The 16356-nt window shown below is 39.8% G+C and overlaps 1 protein-coding gene across 1 annotated transcript; it reads right to left on the bottom strand.

Moving 5' to 3' along the window:
* Positions 1 to 4541: 4541 nt before the first annotated feature.
* XG (Xg glycoprotein (Xg blood group)) lies at positions 4542 to 15605 on the bottom strand (the record flags this gene model as incomplete). The annotated part of the gene is made up of 7 exons (XM_027825637.3): positions 4542 to 4558; positions 5597 to 5716; positions 7671 to 7709; positions 9551 to 9607; positions 13356 to 13424; positions 15089 to 15139; positions 15530 to 15605. Coding segments are annotated over 7 exons (429 nt in total), but the record flags the coding sequence as incomplete, so codon positions are not given.
* Positions 15606 to 16356: the final 751 nt, after the last annotated feature.

The raw sequence follows: 16356 nt of genomic DNA, 5'->3' as shown, positions 1-16356 counted from the left end.
AAAGAAAAAACACCATTAAAGAGCCTGGTGGCTCACATAGATTCTAATCCAACTTGTAGTAACCAAGAAGACAGAGATTCACTACTGCATTACTCCTGTTTTACTCCTGTGTAATTCTGTTTTGGGGGTTCTCTGAATCTATTAAGAAAAGGAGTGCTTGTGGCACCTTAGAGACTAACAAATTTATTTGAGCATAAGCTTTCGTGTAGCTCACGAAAGCTTATGCTCAAATAAATTTGTTAGTCTCTAAGTTGCCACAAGCACTCCTTTTCTTTTTGCGAATACAGACTAACACGTCTGCTACTCTGAAATCTGAATCTATTATATCCCTTACAGCCAAATGCAAGTTAATATTTGGCCACAGTAACATTTTGAATGTACATAGCATGTTTTATCCAAGGATCTCAAAGTGCTTAACAAACATTCAATTATGCCTCACAATACCTCTGCAAGGTAGTTTTGATCATCCCCATTGCACATATAGGAAAAGTGAAGTAAAGAAGCTTACCCTAGATCACACAGTAAGTCAGTGGCAGAGCCAAGAATACAGTCTAGCAGTCCTGCGATCAGATCAAGTGACTGTCTTCTTTTCCTACTCTCATAAATTAAAAGCTGCCCAAACCCAAAAACAAAACAAAACATCACCAGGCAATAGCAAACAATAGCAATAGCAGCCAAAAAAAAAAAAAAACCAAAAAACCACCATCCACTATGTGTATGCAATTAGACTACTGAGAATTTTTTTAAAACATTGTTTTTCTTGCTTAGCCAAATCAAGTGGTTGAGTCAATTTTGCTTAAACTTGCCAAAATAAAATCCACCTTTTGGTTGAGAAAATAAACATGGGAAGTTTCCACTCCATAGGAATGTGTTTATCTTGTTGTTTTTTTAAACTGTAAACAAATGAAAAGTAGGGTGTAACAGTGGTTCACCCCTGTCAGGGTTCCTTCCCCACTCTGAACTCTAGGGTACAGATGTAGGGACCTGCATGAAAGACCCCCTAAGCTTATTCTTACCAGCTTAGGTTAAAAACTTCCCCAAGGTACAAACTTTGCCTTGTCCTTGGACAGTATGCTGCCACCACCAAGCATTTTAAACAAAGAACAGGGAAAGAGACCACTTGGAGACATCTTTCCCCAAAATATCCCCCCAAGCCCTACACCCCCTTTCCTGGGGAAGGCTTGATAATAATCCTCACCAATTTGTACAGGTGAACACAGACCCAAACACTTGGATCTTAAGAACAATGAAAAATCAATCAGGTTCTTAAAAGAAGAATTTTAATTAAAGAAAAGGTAAAAGAATCACCTCCGTAAAATCAGGATGGAAAATACTTTACAGGGTATTCAGATTCAAAACACAGAGGATCCCCCTCTGGGCAAAACCTTAAAGTTACAGAAAACAGGAATAAACCTCCCTCTTAACACAGGGAAAATTCACATAAAACAAAAGATAAACTAATCCGCCTTGCCTGGCTTATCTATACTGGTTGCAATATTGGAGACTTGGATTAGGATGGGTTGGAGAAGATGGGTTTCTGTCTGGCCTCTCTCAGTCCCAAGAGAGAACAAAACGTAAACAAAGAGCACAAACAAAAGACTCCCCCCCCCCCCCCCCCGCAAGATTTGAAAGTATCATGTTCCCTTATTGGTCGTTTGGGTCAGGTGCCAGCCAGGTGACCTGAGCTTCTTAACCCTTTACAGGTAATAGGCTGTTGCCTCTGGCCAGGAGGGATTTTATAGCACTGTATACAGAAAGCTGGTTACCCTTCCCTTTATATTTATGACAACACCATAACACCGTTTAGTCCTTGTGTGCCCTTAAGGATATACAGAGGCCCTTCTCTGGCACTACTCCTGACCATAGGGGCCAACATAGGCTGGAGCACCCAGGGGGAAAAATTGGTGGGTGCTCTGCACCCACAGACAGCCAAGACCCCCGCTCCAACTCACCTCCACCTCCACTCCACCTCCTCCCCCGAGCACATCGCATCCCTGCTTCTCCCCCTAGCGACCAGCGCTTGCCGCCGCGAAACAGCTGTTTCACGGCCGCAAGTGCTGGGAAGGAGGGGGAGGAGTGGGAACGCGGTGCGCTCGGGGAAGAGGCGGGGCCAGGATTTGGGGAAGGAGTCCAATAGGGGCAGGGAGGGGGTGGAGTTGGGATGGGGCAGGGGTAGGAGGGGGCTGGGCAGGGGTAGAGTCGGGTCCTGGCCGGGGGCAGGGTGGTGGTCGAGCACCCACCGGCGCTGGGAAATGTTGGCGCGTATGCTCCTGAAGAAAGACTGCAGCCCTCTCTTTCTCCCCAATACCCTTAAAGATGAAGTGTCATGAATAGTTCCCTGCCTCCTTTAACATGACAGATCTATTTTGTTCAGAAGCGTCAGCCATCGTTGTCTCCTAGAATGTAACAACCAACACCAATTCATCCTAGATAAAACAAAGGAAGTATTTATTGAAAGTTTACACTGGATAGAACAGAAATAAACATCTTTTAATATTAAACAACTGAAAAAGATACAACAATTTTCTTCTAGATGTGCTGAGTAATATATATTATTTGGATGCTCACCTGTTGCACCACCTGTTTCAGAAATCTCTTAATACTTCAACAGGTCAAATCTGTCTGTGCTCTAACGCAGCATGTGTCAAGCAGCTTCAACCATCAACATGGTGGTCTGACACCTTTCAAGGAATATCTTGCCTCCTTAAAATCAAGTTAAAGAGAATTTACCTCACCTGCGATGTAAAGGTGAAAGAGTTGTAAAGAGGTTATTTGCTTTGTGTGTTGTCAAAACATCTTCATATTTGAAGTGAATTAAGAGAATATACAAAATTACAGGCTCAAAACACCTGACATGAGTAAAATGTCCTTCCCTTAATAATTCCTTTCCTCACTTACTGAGAGGATTGCAGTGGATATAAACTATCTTTTAGGGGGGTTGTGGAGAGGGGTGGGGGAGAGGGAGAGAGAGAGAGAGTGTGTGTGTTAGGGTGACCAGATAGCAAGTGTAAAGAATCAGGACACTTTGGGGGGAGAGGGGAGAAGAGGGGTATAGTTGTATATATAAGACAGCCCCTAATATCGGGACATCTGGTCACCCATGTGCATGTGTTTTTGTGGAAAGAGCTCTCTCTTTTCAGATTACCTCTTCTTTTCATCACCTTTATAAACAAAATTTCATGCTCATTTCTTCATTAAATTGTTCCTTTCCTCTTACTAAACAAGCACAGATTGCACTTTTTCAGTCTTACCCCCATTAATGTGTAATTGAAAGCACAACATAGTTCATTTGTAAAATAAAGGTCAAAACACTCAGTTTAGAGATGAATAGAGACTACATGATTAAAATCATAAGTACAACATACATCAAAAAGATCAAATTTGACAGATTGGTTATATGTGACTCAAGATGGGGCTTAGAATTCAAAGCATCATGTTTCCTACCCACAAGCACTCTCCTTGAATTCTCCTTGCATTCTACAGCTGTAATCTGCATCACAGAATCATCGAATATCAGGGTTGCGAAGGACCTCAGGAGGTCTTCTAGTCCAACCCCCTGCTCAAAGCAGGACCAATCCCCAAATGGTCCCCTCAAGGATTGAACTCATACTTCTGGGTTTAGCAGACCAATGCTCAAACCACTGAGCTATCCTTCCCCGAATCAAATTGATTCCTTCCTCCACAAGAAAATTCTGACTGTTTTTGAAAAAAGGCCAATAATGTAGTGATTATGATGACTGATTTAAAGAACTACTGCAATTTAGTTTCTATTACAGGGTCTTCAAATTACCTGAAAACCAGTACCTATGGGGCTGATTCAGCCCATTAAAGACAATGCGAGGGCACCCACTGACTCTAATGGATTCTGGAACTGGCCCTTTCTATATTAAGAAATTTCATAGAAAAGAAGCAGAGTTCAGGCAAGATTTGCAGAACTTAAGTAGAGCTAAACACAGTTTCTTAAAAATCAGTGTGTGCCCCTCACATATGGTTTGGGGCTTCCTTTCTGTCGGTGGTTTTGCAGTGCACCGTACATCTCCCTTGTCATTTTTTGAAAAATGAGGGATGAAAATGCTTTTCCAACTATAGATTTTTCTATTCAGCAGAATTCAGATATCAAGTATAAAATAAAGTAAAATCTTTACAAACTTTTTTCCAAACTTCAAGTATTTGCCTCAAACTTTACAAAAAATACAAATGTACAAGAGAACACCAATATAACACAGAAGTTCGTTTTTTCTCATCACCTAAAGTATTAACCTATTTATAAAAAAAAAAAATAGGCCTAGAAAAAACACTGAATATTCTGTGATCCCAATGCTCAGACACAAACCTTTAACCTTAGCAAAATATTATAGCACATAACTGAGGAATTATCATGGAGTTATCATTTGAACCAAAATATACATTCACATGTATAATATGCATCAGATTGTACTATATTATCCATTCATATATTACTTAAGTACATCTTAACAATAAGCAGTCCAGTGTTGTGCAGAAAATATTCATAATCACTGGGCAGTTCCTCTTTTGCCAGCTTACACAGTTGTCCCACCTAAAATGGAAGATTGTAAAGAAAATTTTAAAATTTTGATATGGATGCTTATTCAGATCGATGCATCTCTATCCTTTACTATAGCTCCTCCCTGCCCCTATGGAAGGACAGATAACCTTTGTCCTCTCTAACTGCTCCTGCTGTGGGCTCTATCGGATCTTTGATGGCAGAGGCTGCTCAGGGGATGCACTGATGCTATAATCATGCCCCTCTTTGGGGTCGGCCATGCCCTACTATATAGCCCCACCCCCCGCCTTGCTGCAGGAAAAGTTGCAGCTGCCTTGTACCAGTGCAACTTCCACTCCCACCCACCATCACACTATCTGACACCGGGACCTAGGAATTTGATCATTTCAATGGTTTACTTCAAATATCTGAAAAGAGTATGCATGCTAACTGTTAACAACGCTAAGATTGGGATTTTTTCAAAAGCAAAATCTGCCCTCCCGGAAGTCAGTAGTAAAACTCCCACTGACTTCAATGGAAGCCAAGTTAGGACAGCTGTGAGCACTTTTGAATATCCCACCTAAATATTTAATTCTTTATTATATTTGCAGTTCTTATCAGGCAGCATCTGACTGACTGACCATCACATGCATGAATTTTCAACCTTAGTTTCAATTTCATTAAGTTTGTGTCTGGGAATAAAAATATTTTAAATATAAGTTCATATTCAAGACCCTACACTCTTCAGGGCAGAGACAGTGTCTTCCACTCTGGGAAGCGCATAGCATATTGATTGCGCAACTGCAATACAAAAAATAAAGATGAACAATGAAGTTGCAATTACTACTTGAAACATTATAGGTATTGCAAACTCAAAGACTGATATATATCTGTTTCAGTCTTTGAGTTTGGATAATAAAATATAGTGCACCTGGTTTAAAGAATTCATTTTACTCCGCTTAAATATTTGCAAGACCTATAAGAATGTACAAGATGGTTTTAATTTATATTACAAGAAATAAGAAAGTGCTGTTTCAATCAAGATCTGCCACTGTTCCAAAAAGAGAACAAAAAAGCTAGTGTAAATCTTACCATTAGCTTTAAAACAGAGTTGCTTCTTCTTGTAGGCTGTGTAACCAGCAACTGTTCCAACAACTAACAGCACAAGCACAGAAATCACAGGTGACGTAACTCCAGCAACTACTCCAGAATCTATTGACAGAAAAAAAATATTTTCTTCAGAAGCAACAAAAGAGCATCCTTATTTTACAGTACATAAAGTGGACACAGACCCATAATAGCAAATCGTTGCAAACACAGTTTGACATGAGAAAGGGTTCATACAACTTTTGAATTTCATTTGCAGCATGAAATAAAACATTTTTAAAAAAAAATATAAGGACCAGAAACCATATTATTACTACAGACAAGAAAATAGTGACTTATCTACACATATGTTTTATATATGTTTTAAAACTCTTTTGGTTCAGCTAAGACTGTTGTGAGGTTATTGACATGAACTGGGAACGTATAGATCATTGTTGCAACCAAGGTCCTGTAGCGGCACCAAATCTTGTATAAAGGGGGTCAAATGACATGTCTAAGACAAGGTTGTGGTTTGCTGGTTATGATTATGCTATCTGTATATGTGTATCATTTTTGTAGTTGAAGTTATGAATATTGGCTCTATATTGTCTGTATTTCAAACTTATGCTATGCTTCTGGGTGACACCCCAGACAAGTTGGTGTCAGCTCTGCCTAGCCTGCTTGATGGCCCATTAAGGACCATCAGCTATACAGCTGACCCATTGAGAGAAGGCAGATACACCTTGTGACTCAGCAAAGTATGCAGGAACTTGCCCATGTGACCCTAAACTCCATTTCGCTGTATTGTAATTTTCCACAGTAAGAACAAAGAGGTGTTCTTACACCTGGAAAAGACTATAAAAGGCTGATGACTCATCTCCATCTTATCTTCAATCCTGCTTCATACCTCTGGAGCAATGATTCTCAAACTGGGGTTTGCGAAACCCTGGGGGTTCGTAGAACGTTACAGGGGGTTCGCCAGAAAAATTTCACTAATGGCGGTCAGAGGACCCTGGGCATTGGAGATAGCAGGTGGGACCCAGTTGCAGGACAGACAGCCCAAACCCCACGGAGAGCGGGGCAGGGCAGTTGGGGCTGGCAGCCCGAGCCCTGCCCCTGTGAGCAGAGGAGCTGGCAGCCCGAACCCCAGCGCTCTAAGCGGGGCTGGCAGCCCGAGCCCTAGGGAGAGCAGGGCCGGGCAGTTTGGGCTGGCAGCCCAAGCCCCGGCGATCAGCAGGACCTGCATCCCGAGCTCAGTGGAGCTCAGCTGACTGGGGCGGTCAACAGGGTCCAGCAGCAGGAGCCCCATGGAGTGCAGAGTGTGGAGGAAATTTAAACTTAAATCCCTGGAAATTATTCATTTTTAGGAGGGGGTTCATGAGATTTCACAATTTAGTGAAAGGGTTTGCGGACTGTTAAAGTTTGGGAACCACTGCTCTGAAGGGACTTTGCTATAAACTGAAGCTTTGAACAAAGGACTGAATGACTCATCCCAGCTGTGGATGTACTCCAGAGACTTGATGTGAACCTGCAGTTTATTCCATCACTGCTACAAGCCTGAACCAAGAACTTTGCCATTACTGTATGTAATTGATTCCATTTAATCAATTCTAGCTCTCATCTATATCTTTTTCCTTTTATGAATAAACCTTTAGATTTTAGATTCTAACAGATGGCAACAGCGTGATTTTTGGGTAAGATCTGCTTTGTATATTGGCCTGGTTCTGGGACTTGGTCCTTTGGGATCAGGAGAACCTTTTTTCTTTTACTGGGGTATTGGTTTTCATAACCATTTGTCCCCATAACGAGTGGCACTGGTGGTGATACTGGGAAACTGGAGTGTCTAAGGGAATTGCTTGTGTGACTTATGGTTAGCCAGTGGGGTAAAACCGAAGTTTTCACTGTTTGGCTGGTTTGGTTTGCCTTGGTGTGCACAGAAACCCCAGCCTTGGGCTGTAACTGCCCTGCTTTAAGCAATTTGTCCTGAATTGGCACTCTCAGTTGGGTCCCACCAGAACCAGCATTGTTACAACTGTCCTAAATATACCATAAGATAATATGTATATATGTATTTACTGACCAGTGTTTCCACCATGATGGACATTACTTTCCTTTTCTCCTGGAAAAGAGGAAATAACTTCATTGTTGGAAGAAACCTTTTGGAGAAAACTCACAGCTAACACACAGCAAAACAAATTCCATGCAGAGGCAGCCTGCAAAATGGTGTTTGGTTAGAACTGGGGAGTGGGAGTAAGGAAATGGGGGTTCTAATCCTGATTTGGACCTTAACTTTTTGGAGGCACATCGTGTCACTGTCTTAATTTCCTCAGAATGATAATACTAATCACCCCCCACCCAATAAAATGGGGCTGAAACTGCTTACCCAACTTCATAAAAAATGTTGTAAATTTCAAATAAAAGACAGCTGCCAGCGTGAGGTGTGAGACAGGGGAGTAGCCAGAGCACTGCAACACTCTGGCTATTCTCCACTGGCAGACAACCCCACCTGGGGAGCCATTGGCTAACTCACTATAGGCCCAATGCTTCCACCTTTACACTCTCTGAATAGCCCCTTAATCTGTAAATAGTCCCACTGAATTCAACCAGACTATGTGCCCAATCCTGCAAGGTGCAGAAGACCTTGTCCAACCCAGCAAAGCACTTAAGCACAGGGTGGATACAAATCAATGTTTTTTTTTTATTTAAATCAGATTTTTTATAAAATGCTTTTTAAGGAAAAGATAGTTTTAATTAAGATACATTATAGCTCAAAGGTATCTCATTATGGAATAGGGATTATAAATTCTAATTCTATAGTATGAGACAATATATTCATGTAATGTTTAAGAAAAGTTTTGTAAATGAGTTCCAATAGTTCATGGATTAAGGACCCAGTCTTCTGGGGTTCCACAGGCTTCTGTATAGATTATTTAGGTTAATCTTTCTATCTACCCAATGGGACTCAGTGCTCAGTCTAGAAGATACCATTAGAGATGCTTAGTTTTGTAGTCCTCAAACTGTGGATTTGTGTCTCCAGAGGTAACATGCTTGTCAACAGCAAAAATGTTTTTAAATAAATAAATAATATAGAGAGGTGAAAAATAACAGACCTCAACTCTATTGTCCCTCTGCAAATTTGTGTACACAGAGTCAATCCCTTACCGCTCTCTAAAAATGCAAAGTTTCAAAAAGTTCAATGAATAGAAGATTGTTGGGGGTGGAATAGATCTGGACAAGGAGAAGAAGTCTGGAGATAAATGTGAGACGCAAGGGACATATGCTTGTTTTGTTAAAATATTATATGTTTGCTGTTGAAGAAAAAAATCCAGAATACTTAACATTGTTGTTTTAGTTAAATAAAACAATTTAAATGTCTGTCTGGTGATGTTCTCCTCTTAATACAGCATGGCAAGAATATTCTCTAAATATTAATGATTAACCTGTTGAATTGGAGATAGTTCACCTCCCAATGACTTCATAAATATTTGCTTCAATTGCCTTTGGTAAATTAAATAACCAATCATTCATTTTCTGATATAGCTGTAAAACTAACCTGAAAAGCTTTCAAAATAAATCACTGTTTAAAAATGTATAGTGTGTACCTTCTAAAAATGAAACCTACATCTATCTCTGAGTTGTGAAGAATATGTATTGTTATAACAACCAACAAGAATGCACTTTTATGTAGAAAACCACGATTAAATTGAGTCTTCCTGACTAGTGATTTAAATAAAATCCACCCTGCTTAAGCATGTGCTTAAAGTGATTTCTCTCTTGAGGACTGACCACTCGACATCTTTTAGCACTGTTTGTGGAGCAAGAGATTGCTCAATATGTGTAAGAGGAGGAGAATCTGGCCCTATACCAGCTAGATGCAAGTCTAAAGCAAAAACAGGCAGCTGTGTGATATGACTATATGTCAGAGGTTGTGAAATATTCAACAGAATTGGCATACAGTACCTGCAGGCCTTGGGGGTAGAGGTTTCCCATCATTGAGATCTAAGTCACTGAAGCGGTCTGTAAGATTAAAGTGTTATTCATTATTCAAATTTATCTGGAATTTCATCTTTTCCCCCTCCCTTACACTACCATGACCTGTTTATTCTTGGTGTCCTAGGAGAGGATTATTCCCCCAGGAGCCTTAAGTGGAGACAGACCTTTTGGGCATACAGCCCACTTTCTGTCTTTCACCTCAAGGTCAACCATTAGAATCTATTTGAAGGCTAGAATTCCAGTCATGTCAATAGAAAATTTTTGGTTCCTATCCATTCCCAGGATAGGTGCAGCTAAATTTGTCGACAGGAGTGGAAGGGAAAACAAGATGATTATCAACATGATTTTAGGGTCCAATATCTTGTAAATTGTTCAGGCTAGATATACTTTGTTGAATAGACACAAAGACCCAGTAACCTTTTTCAAAAAGTGGACCTGGAATGTTGATCAAAAAGGAACAAACAAACAAGCACATAGCAAACCAAAAGTTCCCTACAGTGGTTAATAAATAAGTGCACCATCAGAGTGCATCCAGCAAACAAAATAAAAATCTGACCGAAATAATTTTTGGTTCTAACATTCTTAGGAGAAAATATTCTTAACAGAATTGCTATACCTTCCTGGTTGCGGGTGAGCAGGTGGATATGGATGAGGTTTTGGGTGGTCCTTTATTGATAATAAATTTGTTAGAAGGAAGAGTGAAAGTAGAATGAATTATATTGAAATTATAATTCATTAAAGAAATGCTACTTGAAGGGTTTGTTGAAATATAGTTGTCAGGAAGAGAAACATTAAGGAGTGTGAGACAATGGGTCCTCAAACTAATTAACTTAGAGCTCCTCCTGAGCTAGGAGATTGGTAAACGTTAGTATGCAAATAAGATATGTATGTATATTTGTCAGTTTCTGCTTTCTTTTGTCTCCTATGTTAAATTGGCTTTAGCTTATCTGTATAAATAAGTTAGCTTGAGCATCTGCTGGAGGCTCACAATCACATGGGTGCATTGGCAAAGCGCTTTGCTAATAAACAGAGTGGTCTGACAAATTATGTGAGTCCTGAATCTGACTTTGGCAGAAGGAAGGCCAAAATTTCAAAAGTGCATAAAAAAGTAAACAAGAAGTGTAAAACTTTGGGATTTTTTTATAGTCCATTGCTGATTTTTCTTCCAATAGATTCAGAAAACGTCCTCCTCGGTAGGTAAAACCGTTGCAAGCAGGGCCAAACATCCTGACCCTGATTTTCTTGGCACCAGAGAATTTCTACTGACTACAAAATGTTCGTCAAAAAATTTCCATCTTCAGTGAAAATAAGAAGAAAAAAAAAAAACCACGACAATTTTTGAGAAAAATATTTTGCGTTTCTTAAGCCAGTTCCACCATTATGAACACATCAGATACTGACATCAGGGAAGGATTGTGGGATATTATGGGTATCATGCAGGAACCAGAGACCAAAATGTGGATGGAAAATTGGCTGAAGAAACCAAAAGTAAAGAAAAATAATAAACTGTAGTGAATTGAATTAGGTATTTTATTTATCTAAAAGAGATATTAAGGCAACACATTAATAAAATTAACCAATAATAAGAATAATTTGAAGGAGCTGCAAACACCACTATGAGCAAAAAATAATAATAAAAATGGCCTAAAAAGATTAAATAAAGTAAATATGTGGAGGACGGGACAAAATAAGTTTCAATTTTGAAAAATATAGACTAACATCTGAGGAAACAGGTATCAAATGGAAGTGAGAAACCTTGAAATGCTGCAAGATGTAGGGATGAGAGAGGATAGTATATTATGCCTGATTTTGAAATGTGTGTGATATGATAGTCAAACAAGCCATTGCAATTTTGGCCTGCAAATGCAAAGGCATAGTATAACACAAGGATCGTCAACCTTTGGCATGTGGCCTGTCAGGGAAATCCGCTGGCAGGCCGGGACGGTTTGTTTACCTGCAGCGTCCACAGGTTCGGCCGATCGCAACTCCCACTGGCCGCAGTTTGCTGTTCCAGGCCAATGGGGGCTGCGGGAAGCGGCGGCCAGCACATCCCTCGGCCCACACCACTTCCCGCAGCCCCCATTGGCTTGGAACAGCGAACCACGGCCAGTGGGAGCTGCGATCGGCCGAACCTGCGGACGCGGCAGGTAAACAAACCATCCCGACCCGCCAGCGGATTTCACTGACGGGCCACGTTCCAAAGGTTGCTGATCCCTGGTATAACAGAACTGGGAAGTAATAATCCCTCCGTATAGCCCCGATTCAACAAGGTGTTTAAGCACATTTGTAATTAGAAGTATGTGACTAGTCCCCATTCATTTGGGACTACTCTTATGCTTGACGTTACAAATATCCTTAAGTAGCTTGCTGAACTGAGACCCATGAGACCACAGCTGGATTACCTGCACACAGCTCCAGGCTTCTGACTTCTAGGAAGATGTAAACAAACTGAATACAGTTACAGATGTAACGGGAGGAATGAAGAGATTGATTTATGAGAAAAGAATAAGAGTTTGGCTAAGAGATGGCTAAATGGGCACATATTTATAAACATGTACAGGTAAGGGCTGATATTTTAAAATGTGCCTGTGATTTACAATCCTAAATCCTGTTTTCAAAAGCAATTAGGTGCTTAGGAGTCCAAACACCTGTATCACTCTAGAAAATGGGACTTCAGGTACTTCTGATCATTTCACCCAGGGTTTAATAGTGTTTTCAGTCTCCAATTTCTAGTAGTCTAACCATCTGAAATATGATGCTGGGGGAATTATTTTCTGAAATGTGAAAGCCTAATAAAAAGTAGTCTAACATACTACAAAACTTTTAGAGAGTACCACCACCAGGGGCATCTCTTAAATAAAGGTCTTTATCTAAAAGAAGACAAAGAAGAGAGTAAACAGAAGGCACTTTGGGGAAGGAGTGAAATGTTACTTTTAAATAGGAAATGTAAAGCGATTGTTTAAGACAAGTGGAAATACGTTGGCCCAGGTCATCTGCAAGTGCTTTAGCATCTCACAGAAGGTGACTCAGTATTTTTAGACGTTTAGATCCACCGCATTACATGGAAAGAAGGATTTTTGCCCACATCATTCTCCAATGCCTTGCTAGCAAAATTTCAAGGCAGTTGGGATATAGAGGTGAGCTGCATTTCAGTTTACAGTTCCAAAGTTTTCTTCACAGCCACGAAGGCGCAAAGCATTTATCTTTTAAAATAAAAGTTTAGATTCCAGAGTAGCCATTCAATCTTCAAAATATTGCTCATCAAGCAGGACGACGGAGAAAGTAACAGTGACGATGAATAAGGGGAAAGCTCATTTTTTTAAAGCTGTGGTGTTTTAATTAGGAACAAAAAGGTGAGACATCCTGGGACACGTTTTAAATAGTTCATTTTAAATTGATTTTCACTCAAAGTAATTCACAAATTTACGTGAAGATTCTTATAAAATTTTGTCTTTATCCAGAATTTATGAGCTGTAAATTCGGGGCCCTACACCAAATTCTTTATAAAACAACGAAGAGGTTGAATCCGTGCTGTAAATAAAAAACTCAGTGCAATGTGGTGTCCAGACCAGCATATCTATAATAGATACACAAGCTACATTTTATATGTTGAAAAATAAATTTAAAAAATCAGAAATAAACATATTGATCCCATAAGCATCTAATACAAATAAATATGTTCATTATCATAGCACAATGTCCAACAAAAAATGCAAACCAAAATTAACCAGTTGCAGCCTCAATTATTTTTAATGCACAAAAATATTCTTACCGCCATCATGGCCATAGCTTCCCGGCTGCGGCTCGTGAGGAGGACGTGGGTGAGGTTTTAGATGATCATCTATTAGCAATAAAGATGTCAATATTTTAATAACCTTTACCTTTTGGGCAAACACTGGACACATTTGTTCCCAGCCCAGAAGCACGTTTTTAGAATGTTTGAGCAAAAACTGTCCAGCTACTTTGAGTAGGAATATAGTGCGGGAGTGGGGGAACCTTTAATCAGAGGACAGAGTCCCCAAGTAGCTCGTATGCCTTTCTGGGATCTGGTGAAAATCAGTTTTGCTTTGGACAACTTATAAAGATTTTAAAACATGCTGCATGCATATGCATTGTTTTTTGTTATACAATAGACTAATGATCTGGCAACATTCCATTGGTGCTGCACATGTGTGCATGTGAGTTGAGTGGAATTTTCCATTCAGTAGACAATCTCTCAACTTCTATTGCAGTTACACATGGACAAAAAGGTTGAGTGGAATTTCATTTAGAGTGTGCAGGTCTGCGTGAAATATGGTCTTTGAGAGGGAGTATGCAATGAGGCGGAGCTCTAAAAGGACAGTGACTCCTTCTGAATAATACGTAGAGGTACATAAGGAAGGGGCTCCTTAATCTTGAAGAACCCCACCCCATTCACTATAGACATAGTGTAATGAAGCAGGGAAAGTGGGAGAATAGATCTATTTAGATTTTTATGAGGGGTCCTGCTCCATGAGCTATATTATTTGTTCCGTGTATGGTGTAAGAGACAGAGGTAAGAAAGGACTTTTGGCCTCATGCAATGTGGGGGCTGGGACACTGTGCAATGTATAAAACATGAAGCCATGCACTGCATTGTGATGATACAAATATTTAACAGCTGCCACATACATAGAACAATGTCCAACTTATGCACTGAATGAGATAGGATTCCTGTGGCGGGGGAAACTGATTGTGTAGTGAAAGACTAACATAATGCATGGTCAGAAGGGAGCTAAATTAAGATTGCATGGCAACCTTATCCGTTTCCTGATTCCTGAATGCTTCATTTTAGAACTTAAATTTTCTTTCAGTGTAGCATATGGAATATCATAATCAAATAAAAAGTATTTTGAAACGGAGAGAATGAGAAAAATGGTTTGCCCTTTTAAAATTAGTTTGTCACATCCAATCTCCTCCAGGGTTTATGGCTTTAAACTTTTCTAGTCCTCCTTTACCATTGACAGCTCATTTCTCTTCATTGGCATAGCCTGTTGTAGTACTATTAAAAGTCACGCTAACAAGTGAATGCCAGAAGAGGGGGTCCATCAAATTTTAAAAAGTCCCATGCATATGAGACTTTAGTCTCCAATACTAATAATATTTTTTAAAAGTCATTTGTTGTGGACTTGCCTTTTCCCCTGCACAAATGTTTTGTAAGGCAAACAAAAACTACAGTTGTCTATTTGTATGTTCCTTGGGGACTCCAGGGCAGGTAAGAGATTACCAATTATAAGGCAATACAACTTCAGTGTTGTCCATTCACTGTCTAGAGCTATATTATACCCATTAAGGAACTCTTATTATGTGGTAAATGTCCAAGAGATTTCCTTTAATACTTATTTTTAACCTATACTTGATTCTTAGACAGTTATAGCACAACCTTGATCTCAGATCCTGCACTTGGCACACATCACAATGAATCTTGTAGAAACTACAAATCTGAGATCGTCATGAACCATTTCCCAATTTAAATTTATTACTCACCAAACACTGGCCTTTTAGTAGCCGGTGGAGGCTTCTTTGTAATTGTTTCCCCTATGAGACACAGTGAGACCATAAAATCAATACAAACTGAAACACTTTTCAATACATCAAAGGGAGGCATCTGTAAATCTTGATAAATATTCTAGATAAAGAAAACTTAAGCATCCCTTAGACCACAAATTAAGTGCCAAGGTCTTATGGCCAAAATTCTTTTAAAATAGAACCTGAACTTAAGCAAGTTTTTTTAAAAAGCCTGATCATCAAAAGTGCTAAATCCGGCATTTCCCATTGACTTTTATGCATGTCCTTTAAATTGAACTAATTTATGTTGTGGTCCGGTTCTCATAAAATGGAAAATGTATTAAAGATGTAGCAATAATATTAAACACAATAGGGCAACCCAACCCCCCCCCCCCTTTTTTTTTTGGCAATTTTACTTACCTGGATGATCAAGAGCATCAGATAAATCAAAATCACCTTGACCTACCAAAAGAAACGACACATTAATGTGTGTGTGTGTAGGAACATTTTATACCTATTTCAGTTAGTGTTGTGTTAACTTTTATGTGTGTGATTCACCACCAGAGCTCTGCTGGCAGGGCATAGGATGCAGGCACCTGGTGGTGGAAAGTCCAGTAAAGGGGTACATGCCAGAGGAGCTCCACTCTGCCAGGGGGGCCTTTGTGTGATCACACAAATTAGCCGATTGAATTCAAAGGGGATACTCACTCCAATAGAACAGGAAGGATTTGGCCCATAATACCACCCCAGATTCAATCAATATGTCAAATCCCTTTGAAGAGCCTGTTTTGCTCGTTATGGAAGGCAAGTACAGCAGCCAGAAGTCCACAGTGTATCCAAAGAAACAGAAACAAGATTTTGCACAGTACTGTTCTTTCAAACTGTTTTCTCAGAGTGGCACTCTGTCTCCCCCGAGTGGTGGCTAGGCCAGCTAATGATTGATGAGTCTGCTACAAGCTTGGTTAAATGAGATGTGTCTTTTTGCTCCTGGAGTAGAGGATCAGAGGTCCCAGGCTTGATAGCCCCTGCCAACAACTCTGGGTGAATTAGTGTCACCAGTGGCATGTTATACCACAGCCAGAAAAAGTGGTTTTAATAAATTCATTAGTGTTTTAACAGCTTAACTTTACAGATCTGGTTAAAAGTTTTACTGACACACCTGCCTTGAAATCACTTGTAAATTAAATCTGCACAGTTTAACTTCTTCCTCTGACATATGGCAGCATTTACAACTGTCAAAGCATTTA

This window comes from Chelonia mydas, chromosome 1, assembly GCF_015237465.2.
Source record: "Chelonia mydas isolate rCheMyd1 chromosome 1, rCheMyd1.pri.v2, whole genome shotgun sequence".
In the NCBI taxonomy this organism is placed as follows: Eukaryota; Metazoa; Chordata; order Testudines; family Cheloniidae; genus Chelonia; species Chelonia mydas.
This window is presented reverse-complemented; position numbering and strand designations above follow the sequence as displayed.